The following is a 27,310-nucleotide window of genomic DNA, read 5'->3' as shown; positions in this document are numbered from 1 at the left end:
CTCGCTTTCGCCCTCTACCGAAACACCTGTCACATTACAAATTGACCTGCAGGATTGCGAAACTGATTTTTTGTTCTTCAGCAAGGTTTATAGATCCAGTGAGTACGTTTTGCTGTTCAGAACAAAACATTTTGGTAGTTTGTGTCTATTAGAATAGCAGATTTCTACATTTAATTCTATCATCAAGGCGCTAACACAGCTAATGGCGACAGCAGTAATTTACAGCTCACCTGTAGGTGCACCTGCCTGTCAGGTGGGCAATATTTCATGTCTGCACAGTAATCTTAATAAAGATAACCAGGAAGAAAAGTTTTTCAGGAATCTCGTGACGCTGACGTCACGCGGAATGCGGATCGTATTGTCCGAGATAATTGACCTGAAAACAAATTGAGACCTCAGAGCTTCAGAAAATGCCCCGTTTTCTCTGCTGTTGCTGCTTCTCAAGTGAAACCTCCGGCAACGAGGTACGTGTTTACACTGTATTCAGTTATGTGTTATTGACTATGAGATTATAAAGTGTTTCCCCTCGAGTTCATGCAGGAAACTTGATCACTACGTTGCTTCAGTGAGTTTACTGGATTACTAATAGCCCAATTTAGTGTAAGTATAGTGAGAACGGCAACCATTATAAGCCTTTAAAGCATGCTTTACAGATGTCACAGGGGGGGAAAAAACCTCGAAACAGTGATTAATGTTTCTTTGAAGATTAAAAATTAAATTTAATCTCACTGATCTGTCACAATACAAAGTACAATGATACAAAAGGAGAAGAGCACATAGGCCATAGGTGTTTACACTGTCTTCATAAAGGCAATGTGAAACACACCATACTCTAAAAAAGAGTATTTTGTAGTAGATGTGAATCATAAGTACCGGGTTGGTGTTATTACATGGATCCAGGTAAACACAAGCACACAATTACTGCTTTATGTCTCTTTTTGGAAAGTGCCAGTAAAAATTATATGAAGAAAAGTCATTTTCAGGCTCCCTTTGACCTTTTCAGAGGCAGCCTCTCCTGCAGCCCACACCACCTGAACTGAAAGAACCTGAATCAGCCAGGCAGACCCGGCCAGCACACAATGGTACATCATCCGTCGCTAACCTATATTTTCATATTTTCATCTTAACAACTGATTCTGCTACACAGCCATTTAAATGTTGTATATCACCTGAGACATGTTTTGTTTGTAAGTGTGTATTCTACATACTTCTTTATATTCTGATTTTTTTTTAACACTACATGTGGCGGTGTTGAGTGTCTATGATGTGATGTTTCTTTTTTCTCCTCCCAGATGCACAGACTGTGAGGCGGATCGGCAGGCTGGTGATGAGGAGGGTGTGTGTGCCAGAGTTGGATCAGAGGTTTTCAGACATGGCTGAGACCTTCAACGAGCAGCAGCAACACTATGAGTCCATGACCCGACACATCGGCAACCTGCGAAGGAGTTGCAATTGTACTCAGGGTGACAGCCTGGCTATATCTGAATGTGTGGGGATGATCAGAGAGGAGCACAGTGAGTGACACAAACAGAGGTCATATTGCTGCTCAGAGCTCCCAGGTTGCCATGTCTCAATTTTCTGTTTCCTTTGTTTCTCTCTTTCAATGTCCATCTCTTTTTGTGTTTAGAGGCAAAGTACAGGATCTCCCTTAAGATGAAGGGCTACGACTTCTCCCTCTGTGTGATCCCTGTGGGGTCAGAGGGTGAAAGCGAGGAGGAACCGATGTCTCCTCTTCTGCGATTAGCTCAGGATGAACTGAAGGGCACTTCAGAAAGCGCCAAGGCCACCATCTCGAAGGGCACTACTCTGCAAGAGCTGATCGGCTGGCTGCTCCGAAGCAAGGATCAAATGGCTGAGCAAGTGAAGGGGGCAGCAGCAACTTACCAGGAGCAAGGAAGACTGAATGAGAACCTGGAAGAGAACATGAAGGAAGTGAGGAGGGCGAAGGAACTGTCGCTGAATTACAGACAACAAGCTGGGGAAGTCCTCACTGAGGCTGCAGAGATAACAGGGACTCTTCTGTAGTTCATACACATTTTGAATACTTCAGCTGAGTCCACCAAGTGCATTACAGTATACAGGATACAAAGATTATACACATTCTTTGACACTTGTGGGTAGAATAAACCACTGCCTGCACCACTCAGCCAAGGAATCAGGAAAAAAAAAGTCCATTTATGCATCAAAACTGCAGCCCATCTCTAGGATTAAAACGTATATTGGGTCCCTACTTCTGAAAACAACATCAGGATTGTTAGTGTCAATGTTTCAGAGCAGATAACGAGACATGCACACACAGAATTAAAATGTTTTATCAACATCTTAAAAAAAAAAAAACGTGTATGTATTTTCTTGAATATGTGAAATGTAACCAGCTAACAGTAGGGGGCATCGCACACTCACTTTTAAATTCTAATACTGTAGTTTTTTTTTTACTTGTATAAAAATTCCTTGTGTCAAAAAAATATTATTATTAATATCACTGTTATATTATTATAGAATTTTGTACCAATATAGAAACTTTTATTTTTGCAGAATTTGCCTCGAGGAATGACTATTAATTGGAGTCCTGGATGCACAAGTATTCTGGTTGTGACACTAGATTAGTACATTTCTTCCATGATAGTTTTTGCCTGCCATAAAACAGGACACAGCCTCTTACAGCAGCAATGAGAATTTAACTGGAGGTTTTATTCTGATATTGTGATTGTAATTGCATGTAGAGTTTTGTTATTGTAAGATTCAAATTGAGCAGATTGTCGGCTTGTTTTCCACAGAAGCTCCACTGCTTTTATTAACTGATTAAAAATAGCAGTTTTCCAGCTGCTGTTAATGTGAAAGCCAACAAACACATGATCATATGCCATCTTGATAATTAATTTTGGAAAATCCATTGTTACAGAGGTCATTGTCAAGTGGCCATGCATTATTTATCTGGGAGATACAGTTTTAGAGCGTTGCTTTTGCCTTAAGCTTTACAGATTAATTTGGTATGGACTGTGGCGGATATAGTGAGTAAGAAGAGAGAACATTGAGTTGTTTTTCTTGCAATGAAAATGTTTGGTACAAATAAGTAAATTAATACATATTGTAAATTTAATTATTTAGCTGTATGCATGTTTAATACAGGCAACCTATTCATGTCCTTTGTTGCTTTGTTTAGATCACCCTATGTTATTACATGTTCAAAAAAGGAGTAATTGTCTATGTTCATAATAAAGAAGTTAATTATTAAGAATAAAACATAATTCAACTGTGGTTTAAATGTTGCCTTATAATCGATTATTTTTACACTGCAATCAATTGCCAAATGCCAATAAATTTCTTATTTATGTGATTCATTAATAGCATGTTTGGTAGACCACTCTGCTGCTGTCAGCTGTCAAAGAGCAGTGAATGACCGTGACAACCTACGCTGATCGTGGAAATTATTAACATGCGGCCTTACCTGTAATTTGATTGGATGCAGCGTTTGGGGGGTGCGGCGGTTAGATTATATACTGCTCCCCCATTGGCTCAGACGCTTGTCCGTCCGTGGAGACCCGAGTCCTGCCGTCTAAAAGCTGGTTTGAGTGGAGAAAGTAATGAAGATGGAAGGAGCTGATGTTGAATTATTGAGGAGATTTATGGAGTAGGGAAGTGATAGCCGTTTACTCGTCGTGTCGTAACGAGAGGGGGGACATCGATTTCCAGGAATTTGACAGATAGCATGCGGGTAAGTAAACAGCAACTTGCCCAGTTTACTTGGTGTCGCGCCTTAGCCGAGCTAGCTAACTAGCTAATCTGTAAGCAAACCGTGATGACAGCTCGAAGTCAATTCAGCAAGCCGAGACAGAGAAAGAGTGTGACGGCAGAGGATTCATTTACAAGTGCCTGGCTGATAATGGTTAGAAAAACACACGGAATTATCGGGTTGGTCAAGCTGATGTTTCCCGTAGCGCTACCGGTGACCTGAGGCAGAATTTCACGTTGTGAATTTCACGCCAGCTAGGTCACCAGTTAGGACAGTTTTAATTGCAAGTTCACCTAAATTAGCTCGGTAACATTTGGAAGAGAGCAACAGAAATAAGGGGACTGTTTTCCAACGTGGCAAACATGTTAGACAGCATTGTTATTGAATTCTTAGTCACATCTTGAGAGATAGAGAGAGAGAGAGAGAGGGAGAGAAAGAGAGAGAGACTTTGTACCTGACTTTATCCTGTTTGGCAGAGACTGGTATGTATGATAATGATAATGCGTTGTAAGGATTTTTGTAATAGCGATCATGTGATGCAGCTTCCCTCCACACCACTCAAGCAATTCAGGGGTTTCCTGCATGAGGGGAACTAGTGTGACTCTGCCGCAGCGCCCCAAGACATATCTGTTGTTAGAGTTCATGAAATGAGCTCCTCCACTCCAAATGTTTGTGTTATACTGTGTCCTTCTTAAAGGCTGAGATTCAGTTACTGTTTAAAGTCACCTTCCTGTCAAAAATGTGTTTTTCTTCTTGTTCCTACAGTTGAATGTTTGAGCTTCACTGTGCAGAATGATGTACGTGCAGAGTTTGACACCAGAAGGCAGTTATCAAATTCATCTTCTGAAAGTGGAAAGTTTCCCTGTGCTCATTGAAAATCAGAGTTTTAGGGGTGGACCTACTGCAATCTCCAGGTCTGAAAAATTAGGCCAATGCGGAAGTGACTTAAACCTGCATTCTCTCTAATGGCCAGCAGGGGGCGACTCCACTGGTCGCAAAAAGAAATCGTATTGTGTGGAAGTCTATGAGAGGATGGAAGTCTACTTCTCTGTGGAAGTCCACTTCTTACTTGATTTATTACCTCAGTAAACACTTTCCTAATGAGTTTATGGTCTGAATTGCTAGTTTCAAGTCTTCTTCGATACAGCATGATGTTCATTTTGTAAATTATGGTCCGATTTAGAGTAAAATAGACGATAAAGCAGGATGTCCTTTAGGGCATGGCTACCTCGTTATTGACAAGTCTCTACCACGGTGATAACGTTGGTTACGTACATTACGTACGTTAAGTCAATTGTAACATTTTAGTCGTGTAAAAAGTTTTGGTAAGTGTTTGGTTGTACTAAAAGACCCTCTAAGGAGTCAGCTGTTCAGTTTTTTTCAGTAAGTAAATATTGTTTTAAGCTTGTTTTCCGCTAGCATTCACATTAGCTATATCACAGTTAACCATAGACTGTAAATGCGCAGTGCTAACCAAACTAGCAGCTAGTGCTAGCATTAGGGTCAGCTCCGGCCTCTCATTCAAATATGGCCACTTCTGGCTCCAAAAAACCAAGATGGTAACAGTCAAAATGCTGAACTCGAGGCTTCAAAACAGGACTCCACAAACCAATGGGTGACGTCATGGTGGCTATGTCCATTATTTATTTATTTTTTTACAGTCTATGGCCTACCAGCATTATTTATGACATCACTAATAGTTTGGAAGCCAATCCTGGTCCAATATTCAACTTTTACAAGTGTGATGTGGAAACTTGAAGCCTCCCATGCACAGACATTGAGAATAGATGTTACAGTGAAGTAGGAGACGTGTTGTGTCCAGTAGTTGAACTTCTGAAATGAAATGTATTTGCATATTTATAGATTCTGGAATTTTTAATGAGGGAGAAGGAGTAGATAAATGAACTTTTTTTTTTTTTTGTGGAAAAACCATATCAGCCAGAAATTATTACTCAAAGTAGAGTATTTTATATACATCTTAAAACATGTCTGGAGAGAATCTTTAAATATGATACTGGCTGAAGCTTAATTCATAGGTTGCCCTTTGCTTTTCATGTATTTGTTTCTGTTTGTCAGGGGAGAGGCTTTGCCCTTTAGCAGTAGATGGGTTTGTTGGGTGGATGATTGTGAAAAGTGGTGTCATTAGGATGTGTGTGTGTGTGTGTGTGTGTGTGTGTGTGTGTGTGTGTGTGTGTGTGTGTGTGTGTGTGTGTGTGTGTGTGTGTGTGTGTGTGTGTGTGTGTGCATGCGTGAAACAATGCGCAGGCTTGTTAATGCGTGGCATCGGTGGCTGCTAGTGTCTCAGGCCACTTAATGCTTTTTGACAGTGAAGCACGGCAGGTCATGGAGCAGGAAGAAAGCGTGGGCTCTGCTGTCATCCAGCATAACAGATAGTCAACCATGTCAGCGGTTCCATGAAATGTCCCGGCAATTTGAGCGAATGAAACTGCTGCTATCCCTCCCTCTTTCATTTTACTCCGCACCAAATTCTGCACACACACGTTGTAGATGTGTAATACAGACATTGATTTTTCCTTGCAATAGTGTATTTATAGGCATAGATGCCACTAGATGTTGTGTCCTTTCAGCTGCATGAAAAATCAAGGCAATCAAGCTAATTATCTGCAGCAAAAGTGGTATCTGAATGTGAAATTCAAGGGTTGAACAGTCATAGTTAAGGAAAGAGCTATCTAACTGTGACAAGAAACGCTGCTGGCCAAGAAAGTTAAAATTGAAAAATCAGCGTTAATCATTGGTCTCTTCAGGCTGACTTGCTGAAGGAAGACAGGGAATTGGAGGGACGAAGATGCATCACTGGCTTAGAGGCAACAGAGAACAGAGCGTAGGCTGCTATAAGAGGATTCCTCCCTGTTAGATCTCTCTCTGTCTCCCTCAGCGGCAAAAACCACACACACAAACCACAGACTCTGTTGTCATGTCTACTTAGCTACAGGCAGTCCTCCTCTCTATATCTGTGTGTGTGTGCAAAGGGAAAGAAAACAGAAGTAAAAAAGCAGAACCTCTGCACTATAAGCAACCTGCTGTTGAAGAAGACCTAAGGGGAGAGCAAGGTGGGAGGGTGTGATGTAACAGGGTTAACCACAGGCCATGATAGTCCAAATAAAGAAGACAGTGACAGATAGCATAACAAAGGTGTGATACAACCGAAGAGAGATATAAAAACAAAATGCTCAAGTCTAGAAATGGACAAATGGTGTAAAATGCTCCATAGCGTGGCCGGTAAACAGGAGGTAAGGTCAAGCTGTGAGCTCTGGGCATGTTAGAGCCTCTGCCCTTTATGACCACAGTTATATAACACGGCCTCTACCTTTTAGTTTGACACCCCGCACCTCCTCAAAATAGTTCCTCAATGGCTCAAACTTGTAGTGACATATCCAGCCTCCTAGTAATCTAGTTGGGAGATTTTGGGTGGAGGCAAAATATTGTAGATTCTGGTCCTTTTACAGTTATTAGTGGTTTGGGTGTGTCTTTACAAGAGCTGAAGTCAGCTTGGCTTACTTTTGTCAAGTTTCAGTTCATTTGGATTTGCCTAAATGTTGTTAAATATATTTTACAGCTCTTCATTTTTTTTTGTAGCTTTCATTTGTTGTGTGCGACATTATCAGCCTAACCAGTAGTTCCTGTGGCTTCCACCTTGTACCACAGGAAAAAGCAGCCGGGGCAGCTCTACCACTCTCAAAACCACCTACTTCATCTTTCTCTCACTCTGTTGTCTTTCTTCCCTTCATTCAAACCTTCATTCTTATTGGCCCACTCATTTCCTGAGAAAAAAGGAGAAGGTTCCCGAGCATGTGTGTAATAGGAAATGAGGTAAACAGCGGGGAGGGATGTGTATGTGTGTGGGTGTCCCCCCCCACCCCCCCCCGTCTTCATTCTGACTCGGACACTCAATTCTTCTCTCTTTTCATTTCACTACAGTGCACCAGAGGACACTGTGTTTTTGATAGTGCTGATTTCCTGAGGTCTTCTTATGAATCCATGTGAAGGCATCGGTGGCAGTGTGTTGTCTGTTTGTCTCAGGTGTTTTGCAGTAACTGTCAAGGAATGCAGGCACGCTTACAACAAGGATTAGGAATGTAAACTCGCAGGAGACCTGTTTATGTTGGAAGAAGTCTTTGGAAGGAGGAATCAAAAATAAGCTAATTTATACTGCCAGCCCTGTGTGTTTGTGAGTGTTTGTCAGAGAGTATAAGACAGGGGCGTGGGTGTAAATTCAGAAGGAACGAGCTGTCAACTCGCTAGCTCACAGGAACAGGTTTTGTCAAACCAGACATTGAATAAACATACTTGCGCGCATGCACACTTGTGCAATGCATGACACATTCTCTGTCACTTCTTAGCAACGAGTTGGCTCCATCAGAGCTTTGCATTGGCTGGACTCTTTTTTTTTTTTTTTCATCTTGTTTAGATCACAGAGTGGTGCGTGTTTCAGTATCTTTCCTTATCTAGTGTGCTTCTCAGAGCCTGGGAGGTTGCCATGGGCAGCACACATGGAAACCTAATGAACTCTCCTCTTTTATTGACCCTACTGTCTCACTCCCTTTGAGTTATCCATTCCTTGGGTTGTCTTACATTCTTTTTATCCCTTGTATACCTACACATCCATTCATGGGTCCCTCTCCTCATTTAATCATCGATCTCTATTCATGCTCCCGTACAGCCTGTCTGTTCCTCTCCTGCATTCGTCGCGTATCTAGTTGTTCATCAGTTGGTTTGTTACTTGTGCCTGTCAAGCCTGTTCAGCCACTTATCCTTAACACTGGTTTATTCATGTGTGTTTGTGCTGGTCAATGTGGTTGAGCTGCGCAGAAGAAGCTCACCAGTTTGTATAAGTGGTCGCTCTCTCTTTTATTGATATCTGTAATGATCCGTGAGTCCATAATGACACAGAGATGGTTTAACAAGTAAACCTGACTAAGATGGAAGATAAACAGCTGCCTAATAACATAATTACACTCTATTGTGTATTCCCAGAGCAATTATTTTTGTATTTTCTTCCACAAGTTGCTTGTGCCTGTCTGCAGTGTGTCATAATAGTGCATAGAAAGGTTCGAGACAGTGTTACTCATCAATATTTATTGTGTGTATCTAAGGTTGGGTACTGTTCACATTTGAACTGATACCTGGAATTTTGTACTTTTTTTCGGTACTTTACTTTTTCTGTAATAACAATAAATGTAATTTCAGTTGTAGAAAATAAGTCCAAACTTCTCAATTTCAACAGTATTTATTTTGACCTTTTTTGTGTGTAAGGTAAAATTAACAATATTAAATAATAAATTAATAATAAACAGAGTAAAATAAAGTGTTTAGGCTACCTGTTGGAGATGTGCTGCCAAAAAGCCTGTCATCTGCAGCTCTTCATCAAACATCTCACTTTGGTTGTTTCTGCTTGTGCTCTTCCTCTCTGCAGTATTTCTAACTGATCCGCTGAACGAATGGCTCCAAATATCTCCAGATCTTGTTGTGTCAACTTGTTGCTATGGAAGAATAACACTGCTAACAAATCTCTACTAACTCAGTGATTAACACATTTAATTTCCTATTAGGTCTTCATAATAAAAGCCTTCTGTTAGTTTGTCAGTGGAAGGGTTTTAACATGAAGCAACAGAAGCAGGAAATGTTCTCATCAGCAGTACCTTAACAAGGCTCCGATACGACTGAAAGCGATCAGGAAACAGTTAAATAAGGCTGATATCCGATAGTACAAACAGAACCGCAGGAGAGAAGTTTCAGTCGCATGTGTGTCAGTAAACTAGGAGGGATTTTTCGAAAGACTCACAAGGAATCTTACCAGTATTTATTTGAACTCACGACACAACCCACTCTCAAGGTACTGAAATTTGGCACTGATTGATCTAGTGTGAATAGATACTCGGTAGTACTGGCGTGATTTGGTTTATACCCTTAAAAAGTACCAATTTCAGTACCCAAACCCTATGTGTATCCTTGATGGTCTAACAATGCATTTTCTGCCTGATAAAACATTTGCAAAGCCAATCTTTTTTTTAACCTTTTGAAACTTGCATTATTTACATCCATGTTTGTTTGCTAGCAGTTTGACTGCTTTTTTTTTTTGACTCATTTAAAGCAACTAATGATTAATAAATTAGTTGTTTGGTCCATAGAATTGTGAAAAATGCTGATCACCATTTCCCAAAGTCCTAGATGCAACCTAAAATGTCTCGTTTTGTCTCGTCTAACAGTCAACAACCCAAAGATATTCAGTTTACAATCATAGAGGAATATTAGAGGATTAACCTATTGTCAAAATGGTTGGTGATCGACTAATCGATTAATCGAGTAATCGTTGCAGCTCTAGAGTCATTGCTGCGTTTCTTGGTACATTACGGTCACCTGAAGATCAGTGGGAAAAGTGTGACACTTTTTGCCCTCTCAACATGTTTTTTACATGTTTCCACTGAAATTTTTGTACAAATATATTTAAATTTATGGATTTACAGCAACTTTTCCCCCTGAGTGTCCACCCACTGTTTCTTCATCTGTGTCGCCGCAGTAGCGTCGGTGCTTGCTGCCGAGGCAGGAGGCAAATATATCACGAAGGTAGGCGACATGGCAGGCAGCTGCTGATTTTAGTCTACAGGTATCTTTTTCTGGATACAGGTGATGCAGATGATACAGATGACATGCCCCAGACGCCAGCATAGACAAAGTTGATGAGTTAAAAGTGACTCTGTAGGAGGAGAGCCCGTCCTCTTACAAGACTGACTCATCCAGTCTCTAATCACAGCCTTTATTTTGTTATTCAGCAAGGCTGCCATTAAAATGCACATGCTGGCTTTAGATACCGCTGTCCTCCTTGTTGTCTTCACCAGTATGAAAGAACAGAACAGACCGCCACAAAGGACTAATTTCTCTAAATGGAAGCTATTCTGCTTTATAATCCTTCCCCATTTCATGAGTCACTGGCTCCCCTCCCCCCTTGTCATTTCTGTCATTGGTACAGTCCATAAATAGACACCTGGCTGCCATGGAGGCACCAAGCACCAAAATAATACAAAATAAAGCATTTTGATGCGTGAAAGGCACATTATAAAGCAGTGGAGAGGGAAAAACTATGTTGTGTGGGAGGATGAGTGTAGGGACAGAGGGAGGAAAAGCAGAAAAAGGGGAAGGAAAGAGACTAAAATCAACCATAAACCTAATTTGTAATTTTGTATTGCACACAGGTTGATCACTGGTTTCTCTGTCACACCTAGGCCACTCCCTTACAGAATGATCTAGACGAATAGCCGCCAGTATGATGTAGATAAGCGAGATGAACATCAACCAGACATTAGGTTATTGTGCAAACAAACAAATTTTGCGATGTTGGTGTTGGAAATTCTTTTGATTTAAAAAAAAAAAAAAAAAAAAAAAAAAAAAAAATTCGATGATGCAAGGGCGTATAATCTTATGCATCTGTAATCTCACATATTTCTTAAAATTTTCTCACACTCTTGCTCTCTCTCTCTCGCTCTCTCACTCTCCCCCTCCCTCTCCCTACCTCTATCTTTTCCTCAGCCTCTGTTAACAGACATACCAAACATGGACTTCATTTTTCATTCAACGGCCAATTTAGCCTTGTGCTTCCAGCTTCAGAGTCCAGACATAACAGAGCACTGACACGACATACCCCGCAGTGAAAACAGGCTGCTATTTGAAAACAGATAATCCACCAGTGATACATGGAGAATAGATGGTGTCCTCCTCCTCACTAGGAAGAATTGATGACAGTCACACTGCAGAGTTGGTTAAGATGAGACCAGTACATGGGGAGATTTGAATTGCAACTACAGACTATTTTAATTATCAGTTATTCTAGTCTCTGTTTTAAATAAATGATGAAATGTTTGATCTATAAAATGTCGGTCCAAACCCCAAAGATATTCAATTAATAATAACGTATGACAAGTGAAAAGGAGAAAATCTTCACATTTGAGAAGCCGGAACCAGCATGTATTTGGCATTTTAAGCCACACTAGTGGCATGTCCCCAAGAATGGTAATGACATTCAGTGGGTTGGTGCACCACGGAAATATCTCAACAACTAGTGGATGGATTGCCATGAAATCATATTTACAGAGGATGTATCCTTCTGATTTGATTAATCCCCTGATTTCCTTGTAGCACCGCAGTTGACATTTATTGTTCCGAGTGAAATGTCTACGCAGCTACAGGTGGATTGCTGTGATATTTGGTACACACATACATGCCCCCCTCTGGATGAATTGTTATAATGTTGGTGATCACATAACTTTTCCTTTAGCGCCATCATGAAGTCACAATTTAGTTGTCCAGTACTTTTGGTTTATGTCTAAAACTAACCTATACTTAGAAGGTGAACATGGTAAACCTTACATGTGACTAAATATCAGAATGATAGCATTGCCATTGGGAGCATTTTGCCATGCTAGCTTTAGCATTTACCTCAGAGTACCCCAGTGCTTAAGTACAGCCTCCTAGAGATGCAAGCATGGCCGCACACTGTTAATCTTGTTAAATTACCTAAAAACTCATTTATCAGTAACTGCTAATCGACTAATCGTGCCAGCACAAGGGAAGTATAATTGATTAGAGATTGGCATGTGTATGCTCTAGCATCACAAGAAGTTACAAAAATAAAGAAAGATTTGCAAAAACCTTTACTCACTGTTATACACACAGATCTTATCATTTGGACTACATATATTATTTTTCAGTCTCTTTATTGTTCTCCATTTTTCTGATTCTATTACCTGCTTTCTCCCTTTTTCTGGTGTGACTGCTGGACAGCAGTGTCGGATAGAAACCAGCAGGTGCTTCATTAAAACACAGAGAGAGAGAATTAAAATGACATTGAGACAGAAAGAAACACTATACAGAGACTAAGCAAGCAAGGAAAGGCTTATACAATAGATGACATTGGAGGTTTAATGGAAAAGGAGCTACATGCATGCAAGTTCAGTGCCTAGAAGAGGAAAAGAGGAGTCAAGATGCAGACAGTGTAAGGGTTGTGATGGATAGCGAGGAAAAATGGGGGGAAAAAGGGACGTAAGCAGAAATGAAGGGAGCGAAGCATTTATTTCACCATGAGTTACTAACAGTGAGCTAAAGCAGGTAAGAGCCTTTTTTTTCTGTCTGACTCTAAAGACTTCAGTACTGTACAGCCTGTTCATCAAGCCTCTAATTCTGCTGTGCCCCTCTTTTTTTTTTTTTTTCTTCTGTCAGCGCTTCAACAGTGAAGCCAGCCAGGCTTTTCTGTGTGGGTGATTTTTCGATTTGTGAGTCCGAGTTGAGAATAGGTTAGGTACTTGCTGCAGAGGTGTGCGTCTGGAGAGAAATGAGAGGGAAACAGGAGGAGAGTGAAGGGGAAGGAGGGACTTTTTTTTTTTTGCCAGTGTATTGAATCGATGCCTGGAGCATGTACATTCTCTATTCACTACTGTCATTGTCTGCTGTTATAGAATATGTTTATCTGGATACCAAATAATAGAAGGCTGGCAAACATTGAAGGAGCCTTTTTCAAGCTGTGATTGCTTATACGTGCGTGCGTGTGTGTGTGTGTGTGTGTGTGCGCGCGCGCGCGTCCAATGCACTGCATATTTGCTATGTGTCAATAATTATGCAGAGTGTGTGTTTTACAATTCATTTTCTCTCTCCAGGTAGAGGTGACTCCACTGCAGATGAGGGAACATGTTGGCTATGGACCAAGGAGTGGTGGAAGAATGGCTGTCAGAATTTAAGGTACTGTGTGTGTGTGTGTTTGTGTGTGTGTAAAGCAACAAGAAAGAGCACATACCTCACGGTCAGCATGCAGTACATTCTCTGCTGCTGTTCGCTATTGGCAACATTTCATGCTTCATGCACAAAAACAAAAACAAAACTGAAGTGCTCAGTTTCTGGGGAATTGCATGCCCTCACTCAAATATGAGCACTCACTGATTCGCGACTGCTACCGAAGACGCCGAGGCTTCATAAGGTGTAATATTAAAAGAGCAGATGAGGTTTCCCTGCCCGAGCATCTGTCATTACTTCTCGGTGAAGTTGACCTCTAAATGCAAACAGCAGTCTGCCTGCACTTACAGCAGCAAACACAATGTATTGCTAATTTGCTACTTTGCTTCTTCTTGAAAGTTCACTCTTGATATAAAGTTTGTCTCATTCATTGGAAACCATAATAATGTGTGTATTCAGGGTCCGAAATTAACACTCGCCAAGCGCCAAAATGCGGGTAGATTTTCCGTTTGGCGAGTAAATCTCGGAAGGCTATCCACCACACTGGGGGGTAAATGTTTGTACCAAAATAGCAATGTAATATCGGAGGAAATTACTCATGTTTGTCCATATACGTTGTAGACTCGCACACCATAAGTGTGTTTTATGCGCGTCTAAACAGTGCCGCAAAACTGTAGCAGCGCTCGAGACAGTCTGAGGCGAAGGAGCGCCAGCCACAGACCGTCTCGAGCGCTCCTAGTTTCGCGGCACTATTTTACCATTAGGGACATCAACTACCCGACATCGCAGCTCTCCGCTAAAAGGTCACTTGCTGCTGGTCTGCTGCTAGCTACCGTTAATTAAATAGCTATTATTTGGCGACATTTACAAGGAGTAAGCCAACCTTTAAAACAAAAGCCCACCGACAAAAAAAGAGGACAAAGCACATAAAGAAGAAAGTTTTGTGAGAAATGGAGGTTTGGCGATAAAGGAGTTTGAAGAGGTTGACTACAGCATGATGCTGAGGGTGTGGTGATGAGTTGTTCTGTGTGTTTGTATTCAACATAATACCTTTATTATCTCAATGAAATGTACTGAAACAAATGTATGTGTGACACAAAAAGGAAATTTATTTTTTTCGGTAAAAATATGCTGGGCTTGTGGAGTCTTCCAGTCTCCTTGGCAGGTGAGTCAAAAAGTTAATTTCGGCCTGCCTTGTCATGATGTGAATCAGTGGGCTCTAAGTTTCCACAGATCAAAATCAGACTACTAAATTCATTCTCATGCTGTACGTTTTATTTTTAGAACAGTGGTAAGACTTAAAGGTCACCACCGCACAAAAATACTCTGCCTTTATTAATAATTTGTGTCTGATAAGATTAAAATTGTTGTCTGATTAAAATTGGATCTATTTTCTCTCCCTTATTAAAGTTTCCATCTCGCACTTGTGTAAGTTGCACATTGGACCACACATGGCTTCAAACTAGTTGTGATGTCACAAATCTTGCTTGTCGGTACATGCATTTTTCCCCTGTCATCAGATGAATGTGACAACAGCCTTCTAGTGTCAAACTCTGCACAGTGAAGCTCAAACATCCAAGTGAAGGAATAAAAAAAAAAAAAATTAAAAAAAACTTACTTTAAGTCAGCATTATACTTCACCTGTTTGTTTTTGTGTGTGTGTTTGTTACAGACCCTCCCTGACAGTGCCGTGTCAACCTATGCTGCCTCACTGAAAGACAAAGGCGTCCTGGTCCCTGCACTCTACAAGGTCATCCGAGAGAACTACAGCGATGTATGGACACACACTTCCATATTTTTACTAGTTTAAATGTTACAGATCATAAAAGAACACAGACTCTAGCCAACACTTGAGTTTTGATTTTGTTGATTTTTGTAGCCTGATATTGTAACATAACCCTGTGTGTGTGTGTGTGTGTGTCTGTGTTGTCGATTTTCTGTCATCCACAGTTGCTGGAGCCAGTTTGTCACCAGTTGTTTGAATTTTACCGGAGCGGTGAGCCGCAGCTGCAGCGTTTCACGCTACAGTTCCTGCCTGAGCTCCTGTGGAGTCTCCTGTCCGTCAGCGCAGCCAGGGACCCGCACACCTCCGGCTGCATCGAGGCCCTGCTGCTGGGCATTTACAACCTGGTAGGGGAGAGGACGGAGGCAATAGTGTGTGTGTGTGTTTATATAAGTTTATCAGTACCACATTGTTAGGTCACAGTTGATCCATTACATTCATTATCAGTACAGGAGAGCTGCTCTTGCTAATAAAAACAATTAAATGTTTTCAGTCTGATAAGTGCATTGTTTTGGGAAAAACACTAGAAAAAGACCTTGATCCTTAGCAATTTGGCGTAATTGTGCAGTTTCAGAAGCAGGGGACTTAACCACTCAACTATTTCAGGGATCTGCGTCATGTGTTTTGAAAGATTACTTTATGCCCTTTCTGCCTCATTAAACAGTTATGCAGAGTGACAGGAAGTATGAGTTAGAAATAGAGGAATTGAAACTCAGTGACATTGCAAATATACAATATTCACCTTTCAAATGCCCTCAAACTTCCCACAGAGAGATGCCAGCGCTGGTAATTAAAAGTGTGTTGAGTCCTCTCTTTATCCATTTTGGCTCTCGATGTTGTCTATCAGCAAAGTGCAGTATCCCTTAACTTCCTCTTTGAATAGCAGAATAGGTCAGCTGTCACTCAACACACTGGCTGCCTCCCATTAATTTATTTGACATTAACATGTACACAGGGGACACCAAACCTTGGGGTGTATGTGCGTTCACACGACACACACAAGTAGGCAAACGCACACACACTGACAGACCGAGTTGGGAAACGGAGACCCTGAGGTCCACACACAAACACCCACACACACACACACACACCCATGAGTGTGCTTGAAGAGATAAGCACACACTCTTTAGAGGTTTAGGGCACAGGCAGAAAAAAAAAAAAAAAGCTTCTGTTTTTCTCTTCTACAGAAACATTTTTTTTTGTCTTCCTGTCTTTCTCTTTCACAGGAAATCGTTGATAAAGATGGACAAAGTAAAGTGTTATCTTTTACCGTCCCTTCCCTCTCCAAACCCTCAGTGTACCACGAGGTGAGAAACATGCACAAATGAGCACAAATCTTCTAATTCGCTTTTGCAGGAATGTTCGGTTAGAAAAAATAAATCTCTATCTTCTCACCTCTAGCCTTCAGCCATCGGCTCAATGGCCCTAACAGAAGGGGCACTAGCCAATCATGGGCTGAGCAGGGTGGTATACAGTGGGCCACACCTCCAGAGAGAGACCTTCACCGCACAGAACAGGTAAGAGCCTCGATGGGTGCACTTGTTTTCCATCTCCAGGATGTGTGGTGACGTATCAGCAGGGGTGGAGATTGTGCTTTCTGATTTGGCAGCTGGCAACAAACTCCAGCCAACCACCAAAATAGAAATGCACATGAAGGAGAGCGTACAGTCGGTCAAAGAAGCACTGTAGAGTTTTGTAACCAAATATGTCAAAACAAAAACCGTCTTGACTTTAATTTATGAGCTTTTGTGAGAATTGGCTGTTTAAATTATATTCTCAGTTAGTCACTTTACTCAAAAAGTTAAATTTCAGTATGAATGACTCGTATAACAACTTCAGTTTGACAGAAATGTGAATGTTGATGACGCATTTATAGCTACACACGCATTTCTAAACTGAGATTATATTCTGACTTTCTTGAAAGGTTCGGGTTGGTGTTTTGCAAGAGAGAGAATTTGAGTAAATTAGTGGGAAGTGTAGTTTTTCACCACATATCTTCAAAAACATTGCCATCTAAATTAGAAGTAGTCATATTCTTGTCAGGCAGCATGTTTTTCACCAGGACGTGTGTGAGAAATTAATACAACAATCCATGGAGTTTAGTGATAAGGAGCCAGTAACGTATTCTGTTTTGATGCTGTTTTTGCAGCAGTCAGTGGGAAGATAAATTTAGACATTTATCCATCATGTGTTTTTGACTTTTAGCTGAAACTTGACCTTTTTAATTAACTTTAAAATGCTCCCTGTAGCCATGACTCCTGTCCTCACCATCAGACTTACTGTATGTAGTGATGGTGAGTTCAGCTGCCGCCATGGCTAATTATATTCTGCATGGTGCATTTGTGTCAGTCAGGGCCTGTGGCAGTTGTCTAGCTTTGTTGCATTTTAAGTATCGCTGCTGGAGTTTCTTAAATTACTATAATGAAGCCCCATGGCAGCCAAATCCGGAGGTCGTTATGGTCTGAGTTGTCAGACTGGCCTTCAGATCTGTGCTGGCCTGGTTTATTAGGTGATTTGAGGTGACATGAAAAAGGATAAGTCATCTAATCAAAACATCTTCAAGCTTTTCTCAGTACCATTGTTGTACACTGCATGAGACTGCCTGGACGGATGATTAAAAATAGGTGATGAAATTTTTGTTTTCAACTTTTTATGTGACAAAACAAGTCTGGCTGCTTTTTTCAAGATCACACAAAGATACTTTGATCTTAATCTCGGATCTTTTGAGGTTACTAAGTTATACCCAGGTGGCCTGGGTATCCTAATATACAAGCAACTGCATGCTGTATTTTCACAAACACCGCAATTATACGATGACTTCAAAACTGCTTCTGTAATCTTTCAATCTCTTCTTTGTGGTATTTTTATCTATGTGTGGAAGCTTAACTGTGAAATTTCTGCTGTATTATGGTCATGCGGTAATGCAGTTGGATGTACGACGTACTATTTTTAAGCGTGTGTTTGTGTTGTTCAGATTTGAGGTGCTGACCTTTCTGCTGCTGTGCTACAACGCTGCTCTCAGCTACATGACCTCCACCTCCCTCCAGTCCCTCTGCCAGCTCAGCTCCAGGTGAAGCACAAACACACACGTTATCAGCATATCTGGATTTACTTGGGTCACTTTATCATGAGACATTAAGGATTTTATACACACACACACACACACACACACACACACACACACACACACACACACACATGAGAATTTCCCTTGTGGGTGTCATTCACTTGGCTATTAATGTTTTTTTTTTTTTTTTTTTTTTGGGAAGGCAACTTACACACACACAAGCACGCACACAGAATTGCTTATCTGATCCTCTTAGAGACTTTGCTGCCAGAGAGAGAGCCAAGATATCGCTATTCTGCAGGGAGCAGCGATGTACACACATCTCAGCTCAGTTATTTTGGTAATCTGCCAACTGCAGCTGAGCAATGGTCTGATAAGCATAGAGCTAAAGAGAAGTAATCAGCTTTGATTTCCCTGAGACAGTTTTTTTGTGTGTCAGATGTTCCCATAGCTTCAAAGGCATATGTGTTATAGGCTAACAGTTTTAGCAGAATTCTCTTCATTTAACTTGTATTGTATGACACCTGTTTTAAAAATCATTATCTATCTACAGTTTATGCTCAGAAATTATTCTGCACTTTAACTATGTATGTTTGTAGTAAGGCATTGTAATCTGTGTGTGTATGTGTGTGTGTGCATGTGTTACATCCAGCAACAGTTTTCTCGTTATTGAGCTTGATATCAACACACCGCAGGGAAGTAAATTGTCGTAATAGAGCTGCAGCCAAGTGGCTTAGTGGAGTGTTTCCCTAATTGAAGCTTCCCTGTTTCACTGATACAAGCTCTCCCTATTGTGCTTTTATTGGTTTTTCCTCCAGGGTGTGCATATGTGGTTACCCGCGGCAACAGATGCGGCGCTACAAAGGCATTAGTTCGCGGCTGACGGTCACATCAGAGTTCTTGGTTCAGCTCATCACGGGGATACACTACGCCTTGTGAGTGTACACGCAGCACACACTCGCTGTTCAGATTTAACTTCTGCTGTCTTACATTTCTCACAGTCTGGTTATTGTTACACTTTTTTCTTAAAATCTGCTACATGTGCCCTGTGTCTATCACAGTGTTTGACTTATTATGTGCAGCTGATTTTATGTACCTGTTAAAAAGAGGTTGGACTGCATGGTATCTTTGCCAAAAACTGCAGTTATCCTCTTTTTTTAAATATGTAAAGAAAAACTGTTTTGGTTCTAATCTGATAATCAAGCTTGTTCTCTTACACTCATTTGCTGTGTGCGATGTGTTAATGTGTCTGTGAGTAGGTGTAATGGCGAAGTGGAACTGGGATCCAAAGCGCTGGATGACGTTCTATATCGGGCCCAGTTAGAGTTGTTCCCTGAAGCTCTACTGGTGGGTGAAATAATTTTTTTTTTTTTCTGCTACTATCGCATCTCCCTCTATGTGTGTTTTTGGATTTGTGCTTTGTGTGTGTGTGTGTCTGAGAGAGAGCATGTGACTTGGACGCACATGCTCGCCTGTGATTTTGATTCATATGCAGCACAGTATGCCGTATTGTGTTGGTCTGTGTCTGTCAGAGAGTGCAAGCAGAGTGTAATCCCACTAGATTATTTACATGCTTTCCACTCTGCTCCGTTAAGCTGTAATCCTTAAGGCCCAGGGAGTAGAGGATTGAACCTAAGCTCGCAGTATTACTACACAAGTCAAGGTGTATTCCTCCACAACAATCAAAACACACGACTTTTTGATTTACATAAATAAGAATGGTGTCAGAGTTGAGAAATATGTTTTTAAAATAAAGAAACAGCTTTGTGGACAAATGCGATGAACACACACGCTGTTGAAGAAGAGGTTGTTGTTTTTTTTCCGGGGGTTTACTTGTAGCAGTGGAACGCACCAGGTGGCTGCTAGCTTAGCATAGCTTGGTGATGCGTCCCTCATGAGACCAATACGTCGCAGCCACCGAGACAAAAGACACGTTGTGTTGTGATTATGATGCCGTCTACCTCACATTACGTACTCAATTGTTACATGTTCATTAGTGAGAGTTTCCAGCAAGAGCAGAGGATATTATATAAAGACTTGTGAAACAGTGTTGTATAGAGTGAAGTAGAAAGCCCTTTTGTTTTCTTTATATCATTACTGTGTGTATCTCGGTCAGTGTGTACTAAGCTTTCAGGTTTATCCCTCTAGAAATGGGATTATTGATAAGATGTTATTGGTTTGGTCACATGATGTGAACTTCAGTCTGACTTAAGAAGAGAACAGGTCTTTGTGGTACCAGCAATGCTGCTCTTACAGCTATAGTTTGACGGGCCAGTGCCTGTACAGTTGGCTCATGTGCATGATCTACTTGTGTCTGTCTTACAAGAAAGGCTTTCCTGTAGCTGTACTTGCTAAACAGTACTAAATGTTTTTACTGATCTTTTAGTGGCCAACAGACAAAGCTGAAAACAGACTTTTCTTAATCGGTAGGTTTGGTTTCAACAGTATAAAATGTTGTGTATATTGACAGTTCATACTTCATAATTTGCTGCAGCCGATGGCTAAAAAGTGGAAAAAAGGTCAACAAAACAGAAATATTTTAGTTCTTTACTGTTAACATTACAGTATACTATAGGAAATTGTATTAACTGAAATCCAAACTGTTTTTTGTCCAAAGTTATGCCGTATGTCTGAGACATATTTTTCTTAGATTTTGAAAAATTATAAAATGTGAAAATGTCAAATTCTTTTTCAATTCTCATTAGAAAAAAATCTGTACATGCATGTGTGGATATTAGAGCTGCAGGAATTAGTCGACTGACAGAAACTTAATTAACTACTTTGAATAATAATTGAATAATCATTTTAGTCTTCTTCTGTTTTTAAGCAAATATGCCAAAGATTTATGTGTTTTTAGCTTCTCAAATGTAATGATTTAATGCTTTTCTTTGTCATACATGATTGTAACTGAATATCTTTGGACTGTTGATTGCACATAGTAAGACACTGCAACCACTGACTCTGGGGAAATTAGAACAGGCATCAGCACTATTTTCCGACATTTTATAGACAAAACGATTAACTGAGAAAATCATTGGTAGATTAATCGAAAATGAAAATGAAAATCATTAGTTGCAGCCCTAGTGGATATTGCGTAGGAAACTGCAACGTGATGAAGGACATTGTAATTTAATGTGCAAATGTAATTTTGTATAAATGTATTAAGACACAATCAGTGCCAGTTATCAAGGGGAAACTATGCATGTGCATTGAGTTGGCACTAATTATCAGTGATTTTAAAAATGAGCCATGTGCAAACTGAAGAGCATCATTCTGTTGTTTTCTGCTTGAGGAAGGTTTTCTCTTCCACATGAAATGATTTTTATTGTGTATTTTTGAAACACAAGTTATCATATTAGCTCCACACAATTTAGTGAGCAGTAACTGTTGCAGCATCCATGCAGGTTGGATTGAAGCATCCTACTGTAATCCTGCTGTACTGTAAATCTCTTGCATCTTCTGAAGCAGTAACGATTGTGGATGGTGGGCTTCTACTCTCCCTCAGGTGGGTAATGCCATCAAGTCGTCGCTGCACGGTGCAGCGCTGAAGAGCAACAACAAGGAAGGTGCTCGGAGCATCCAGGTGGAGATCACACCCACCTCCTCCAGGATCTCCCGAAACGCTGTCACTTCCCTCTCTATCAGAGGGCACCGCTGGAAGAGACACGGTGAGACGCATACACAGGAAAAAAGCCAAACAGAGATGTAGGGACGTAACTGTTGAAGCTCAACTCGCTGAAACACAAGTAAACTTTTGATTACATTTTTATGAAACACTAAAAAAACATAAAATTGAAGGTTATATGAAATAAATCCATTCCAAAGGAGAGAGCAAGATGTTTAGATCTTGTCATTGTTCGTTCACCTTACCATTTCACTGTCCAGTTGCTGCGTAAATGTTTGTCATCATCATCAGCCCCTAAGCTCGTAGATCCTCAGCTTGCTAGTAAGCGCAGTCGACTTCCTGAGAATCTCTTCATTCCGAAGCATTACTTCCTGTCTGATCTGTTAGGATATACTCAAGTTGGTGGCAACACAGCAACAGACAAGCATTCAGAGTTTGAGGGCAGTCAGTGAAAGCAGAAGCAGTCAAGGCACAGAGATGCTCCACGCAGGACATGAACTTAATTTGACAGATAGGAGAAGGCAGGAAACCAGACAGCAGGTAGAGTATTTTTAGAATAAAACAGATAAGGTGCAGTATGATTTGTTGTTTGTGTTGTTTTTAGTTCTGTGCCAAAGAAACTTTTTTGTTTTTTTTAATATTTAGATGACAAACATGGTTCTTTTACTGTCTGCTCTGTAGAGTCATTGATGACAGTTTGTTTTAAATTCTGTAGAATTACAAGAGAGCAGCTCCCTATTTTTCTAGAAAGCAGATAAGGCAGGTAAATTATAGCCTTCAGCTCGCTTAATGAGTGGGTTTCATCTCAAGCCTAACACCCCTTCTTCATCTCATGGATCCTGCTCATTGGTGCCTTTATCAGAGCTACTTGTTGATGCGTAAAGCTTTTGTTATGAGCAGATGGCTGAGGAAAATACTATTAAATATTAATTCATGTGTAGGGGTGATTGATTCCATTCAGATATTATTTTCATATTCATCTCCATGTAGCATGTACTTTGTGTTATGTTCTGATCACTATGATTTTTGTCTTTTTATTTTTCTGCCATTACATTGATTACCTCTGTGTGTCTTTTGTTACTGTGGTCGTGTGTGCCTGTGCACACGGCCGTCTCTCTGTTTTTCACGTATGTGTGCATGTTATATGTCTGTCTGTCCATCTGTGTGTGTTTGTGTGTGTGTGTGTATATATGTGTCTATGTATTGTCCCACCACCTCCAAATGCTCCCCCTCCCCCCCACCAGAGTCCCAGGAGGTGAGTGTAGACAGTGAGGCCGCGCTGGGGGGCGTGGCCATCCCCGAGATCAGTGTGACAGGCGTGGGCGGCGAGCGAATGACCAACGGAGACTCCCTGCGGCCACGCCCTGACGGCCGCGCCCAGTCCGACGGCGAAACGTTGGGCGGCGCCTCCGAGGTCAGCCTGGACCCCCGAGGTCATGACTCCGGCACACGGGGTCAGGAGGTCAGGAGGCAGAAGTCTGTGAGGCGAATGGTGGAGAATGAGGGTTCTGGGTCAGCCTCCACAGGGAGGAGCCAGTACTAAGGCCCTGCCCCTCCTTCCCCCTGCCCCACTCCTGGGGTAACCTAGGTAACCGTGTGTGGGGGCGTGGTCTGAAAAGCTGCATGATGAATTCCCCCTTTTTTTTTACCTTTTTTGCGCTGGGCTCCACCAACCTCTCTTCGCCTAATTGCACTTATTCCTCTCATCTGTCTATCCAATGTCATTCATTCATTTACTCTCTCCTTTATGGCTCGAGCTTCCTCATGAAGATCTCCCGCTGAGAGTCCTTTTAAAGTCAAATTAATGATTTAAGATCTAACTGAATAACGGATCAATAACCTAATAAAAACTGCATAATAAACAAATGTGCTTTGCTAAATCCCATATTAAAAATGTTGTGACAGTGTTTAGGCGGAAAAAAATAAAAGGATTCCTGTGAAAGCAGAACATCAGTTAAATAAGGAACATAAACAAGAGATAAAAAAAGTAGCTATATGAACAGTATGCAATATATTTGACAGATATAAACCTGTAAATCTCTTTTGCTAGTTTTATCTTGTACAGTAAAAGTCATTTTAAAGCCTCAGGTTACTGATGACCTTGAATCATAAAGCCCAATATCATCTCTGTCTGCACTGCCAGTACTAAGAGATTGTGCTCTCATAGTGTTTTTTATGTGAGCTTTTGGGTCTCTTACAGCACACCTTGGTACGCCTCAACACATTACTCCTGGGTTGCACTTGGAGACAGATTACTTCCTTCTGATTAGTAGCTAGGAGCTGATGAGAGATATGCAGGTCTTGAATTATTTGAAGAAAAAGCTGCTCACGGTGTTAAATTTGGACTTGAGTCTGACGACTCCTGGCCTCTTTTTGAACAGGCTGAATCTGACCATCCGAGATTTTAACAGGACCTGGATATGTCTGTTTTACCAGCTGTTTACTGGTGTTCTGTTACAGTGATGGCATCAGATCAGAAATGTGTATTTGTGCATCTGTAGATGGTTGGCCACTCACATGAGTGTGGATGCATGCCTTGAAGAGAGCAGGAAAGGGTTTTTTGTGTTTTGTGTTTTTTAGAGTTGGTGAAGAGGATAACTATTATGTAGGGTGTACTTACTTGTGCCTTTGCTTGCCGTCCTTCACTTTCCCTTTGTGATCTTTCCTAGGCTTATGCTCTTAGACTCTGTCCTCTCCTGCCTTTGGGACAAAACATGCACTCCTCCGCCAATAAACCACTTACTGTTGTCTCACAGTGCTGCTGGTTAACCTAACCTGTGTGCTGGACTGGAATACAGAACTTGAGTTGTCTCATGTCAGGTGGCGAGATGTTAGCAGTGTGAAGGCGCCACCTGCTGGAAGACAGTAACAGAGCTCCTCTGTCACACAGCCCTCTATAGAGCTCAGTCCATGCATACTTTCATCCAAAACTTTTGATACTGAATGTATTGCTCTTAAACTCAAGTCATCGTAGTAACAATTTGATTGAATCACATGGACTGGATGACAGAGGAGCTATTTTCCTCCTGTTTTTCATTTCAATGTTTGTTTTGTCTCTGTCTGTCTGTCTCATAGACGCAGTGGATCTGGGTTCCCCGGATGAGCTGATGGATATTTCGGAGGTGGATGAAGGGGTGTGGCCAGGTGGGGTGGGGCCTGACATGACTCCACCCACCATCACTATCAGCAACAGCGTCACCACATTAAACCTGGGGGCCAAGGCCATGAAGAAGTGTCGGCTCGGTGTGCGCACCAGCAAGGACAAGGACAAAGAGGCGGGCCCTCTAACAACGGGTCGGGCTGCCAGCGAGAACGCAGAGCTGTCCATCAAGAGGCTGACACTCACTTCCAGCCAATCGGTGCCCAAGGCAGGAGCTCTCACCAGCCTGACGCGCACCGCCAGCGCAGTCTTCTCCCGCTCCTTTGAGCAGGTGGCCGGCGGCAACGCCCCTCCCTCCAGCAACCACATCGCCTCTGAAGCTGGCCGCTATTCGTGCAGCCTGCAGGAGGAAGGGCTGGGGTACTTGAGTCCCGGGCCAAACCACACGCAGCGTTCTCCCAGCATCAGCGTGCACCTTGGCTCTGACCTTTGAACCCTTTGTAACTACCTGAACTCTCGCCTCTGATCCAGTGACCCGGCACCTGTGACCTGGAACTCCAAGCCATGCCAACTGCAACAGACGACGAACACTCCCATGAGTTTTTCCCCCCCTGTCACTCCGTTTTTTGGCGTCTTTGATTCTCTGTACTGTAAAACCAGCCTGCTACCCTGCTCCATTCAGACATCCAGAGCACCATGAGCTCCTTCTGCGCCTCTCCCACAGCAGAGTGTCCTCTTGGCTTGATGGAGAGGGGAAGTCAGGGATTCCACTTCCAGCTTCACTGATTTTTTTTTTTTTCTTTTTTTTTTTGTAGTGCACTGTTGCCGTGAAATCGTGCCAGGACAAAACTGCACTCCCTTGCAGTGCAGCCCATCGCTTAAATGGGTGCACTTAAAACTCATTACTAAAAAAAAAAAAAACTGTGTGGAAAAGTATTTGGAAAGTATTTTAATCGGCATTTGTTGCCCTGCATGGCTTTTCCATACATCCATCCTTACCTTGCCCAGGTTTGTCAGAGGGCAGACTTTGAGTATGTGTGAGCATGTCTGAGTGTGTGTGCTGTATGTGTGTGTGTGTGTACAGTTGTTTTTAGAATAAAGGCTGCTTATTGATACAATGAACAAGGTATGATTCTCCTAGTTGAAACAAGTGTTTCTACTACTTTTTTAAAAAGATAATAGATCCCTTCCCATAGCAATACAAATCTCTCCTTTACAATGTTTTCCATCTTTTGTTAAGATTACTCAAACTCCCTCTGTTTACACTTTTTTTCTCAACAGTTACAGTTGTGCTTCTTTTGAAAATCTGCATTCTTCCCTAAAACATCTGGAAAAGCAACCACTAAATGATCAACCAGTATGAAGAATCAGTTCTTTATGTTTACAATTGCACAGTATTGCTATCATGATGGTTTTTGTGTCCTTCCCTCCCTCTCTTCTTTAGCACCTTGCTGAATTGCCGTGTATTTAGCAAACTTAAAAATCCAACTTCTGACAAATGATGAGGAAGATTTGATTTTGGGGACAGTGGGTGTGTATGATTTGTTAAGTATTGAATTTTGCACTTGCAAGAGCAAAAAGAGTTGTGTTATCAACTTTGGTATTTTCTTATAATGAACAAGAGAGGTTTGACTCTCAACTGTGGTATTTTCCTTCGAGAGAGAGCTCTGCTTTGTTGCTCCGTACAACACCTACAGTTTAAAAGTACACCAACCTGGAGTCCAGGATGTGTAAGCTTGACAAAAACTGTAACTGAATCTATTCCTGTGTGTTCTGCAGTCGGAGGTTCGTACGGGTCAACAAGGCATCTTTCCTCTTTTCTGATCCACCCACCATTCCAGCTATTTGTAGTACTTTGGTGATGTGTTTCCTGTGTCCTTCTTCGTTGTTCACCACATCATCATCATCATCATCATCACCGCCACATCACAGGATGTGGTGGTGGTACTCTTGTACCAAAAAAAGGAATAAAACCCAACCCATCTGCTACGTTTGATGTCCTAAATCGAGCATTAATGCTGCCCCCCACCCTCAAGCAAAAGTGTATTCTGTTGTCTGTGTACTAGAGCTGTCGAGTGTCCATAGCTTGGTGGGACAATAACAATCATTGTGTTTCTGTATGTGGGTTTACAGAATGTGAATGGGTATGCTCTTTGTTGTATATCATACTGTTGTACTAAAGTCGGTTTATATTGGCCTTTCTATGTCTGAAGATGAGTAACTCACTGCTACAACTTCTGGGAATAAAGTGTTTCTATATTTCA

At 41.5% G+C, this 27,310-nt stretch overlaps 2 protein-coding genes across 4 annotated transcripts; both read left to right on the top strand.

The window, feature by feature from the left end:
* Positions 1-71: 71 nt before the first annotated feature.
* On the top strand, positions 72-2,296 carry si:ch73-345f18.3. The gene is made up of 4 exons (XM_044335735.1): positions 72-464; positions 1,004-1,082; positions 1,293-1,514; positions 1,628-2,296. Exons 1-4 carry the CDS (start codon positions 411-413, stop codon positions 2,023-2,025), a joined length of 753 nt encoding a protein of 250 aa, XP_044191670.1. The 5' UTR covers positions 72-410; the 3' UTR covers positions 2,026-2,296.
* A 1,262-nt stretch (positions 2,297-3,558) lies between these two features.
* Positions 3,559-27,310, top strand: fam126a (family with sequence similarity 126 member A). Of its 3 annotated transcripts, XM_044335734.1 has the most exons (12): positions 3,559-3,715; positions 13,399-13,480; positions 15,144-15,245; positions 15,422-15,601; positions 16,481-16,561; positions 16,656-16,771; positions 18,229-18,324; positions 19,140-19,256; positions 19,581-19,668; positions 21,827-21,989; positions 23,191-23,534; positions 25,022-25,111. In XM_044335734.1, exons 2-11 carry the CDS (start codon positions 13,430-13,432, stop codon positions 23,487-23,489), a joined length of 1,293 nt encoding a protein of 430 aa, XP_044191669.1. In that variant the 5' UTR covers positions 3,559-3,715; positions 13,399-13,429; the 3' UTR covers positions 23,490-23,534; positions 25,022-25,111. The 3 variants fall into 3 exon arrangements, with proteins under 3 accessions (XP_044191669.1, XP_044191667.1, XP_044191668.1); XM_044335732.1 differs by lacking the exon at positions 23,191-23,534 and having other exon boundaries at positions 25,022-27,310; XM_044335733.1 differs by lacking the exons at positions 3,559-3,715; positions 23,191-23,534 and adding an exon at positions 9,491-9,587 and having other exon boundaries at positions 25,022-27,310.

Source organism: Thunnus albacares, chromosome 19 (genome assembly GCF_914725855.1).
Source record: "Thunnus albacares chromosome 19, fThuAlb1.1, whole genome shotgun sequence".
NCBI classification, from domain to species: Eukaryota; Metazoa; Chordata; class Actinopteri; order Scombriformes; family Scombridae; genus Thunnus; species Thunnus albacares.
The sequence above is the reverse complement of the archived record's forward strand: the minus strand, read 5'-3'. Positions and strand labels throughout refer to the sequence as shown.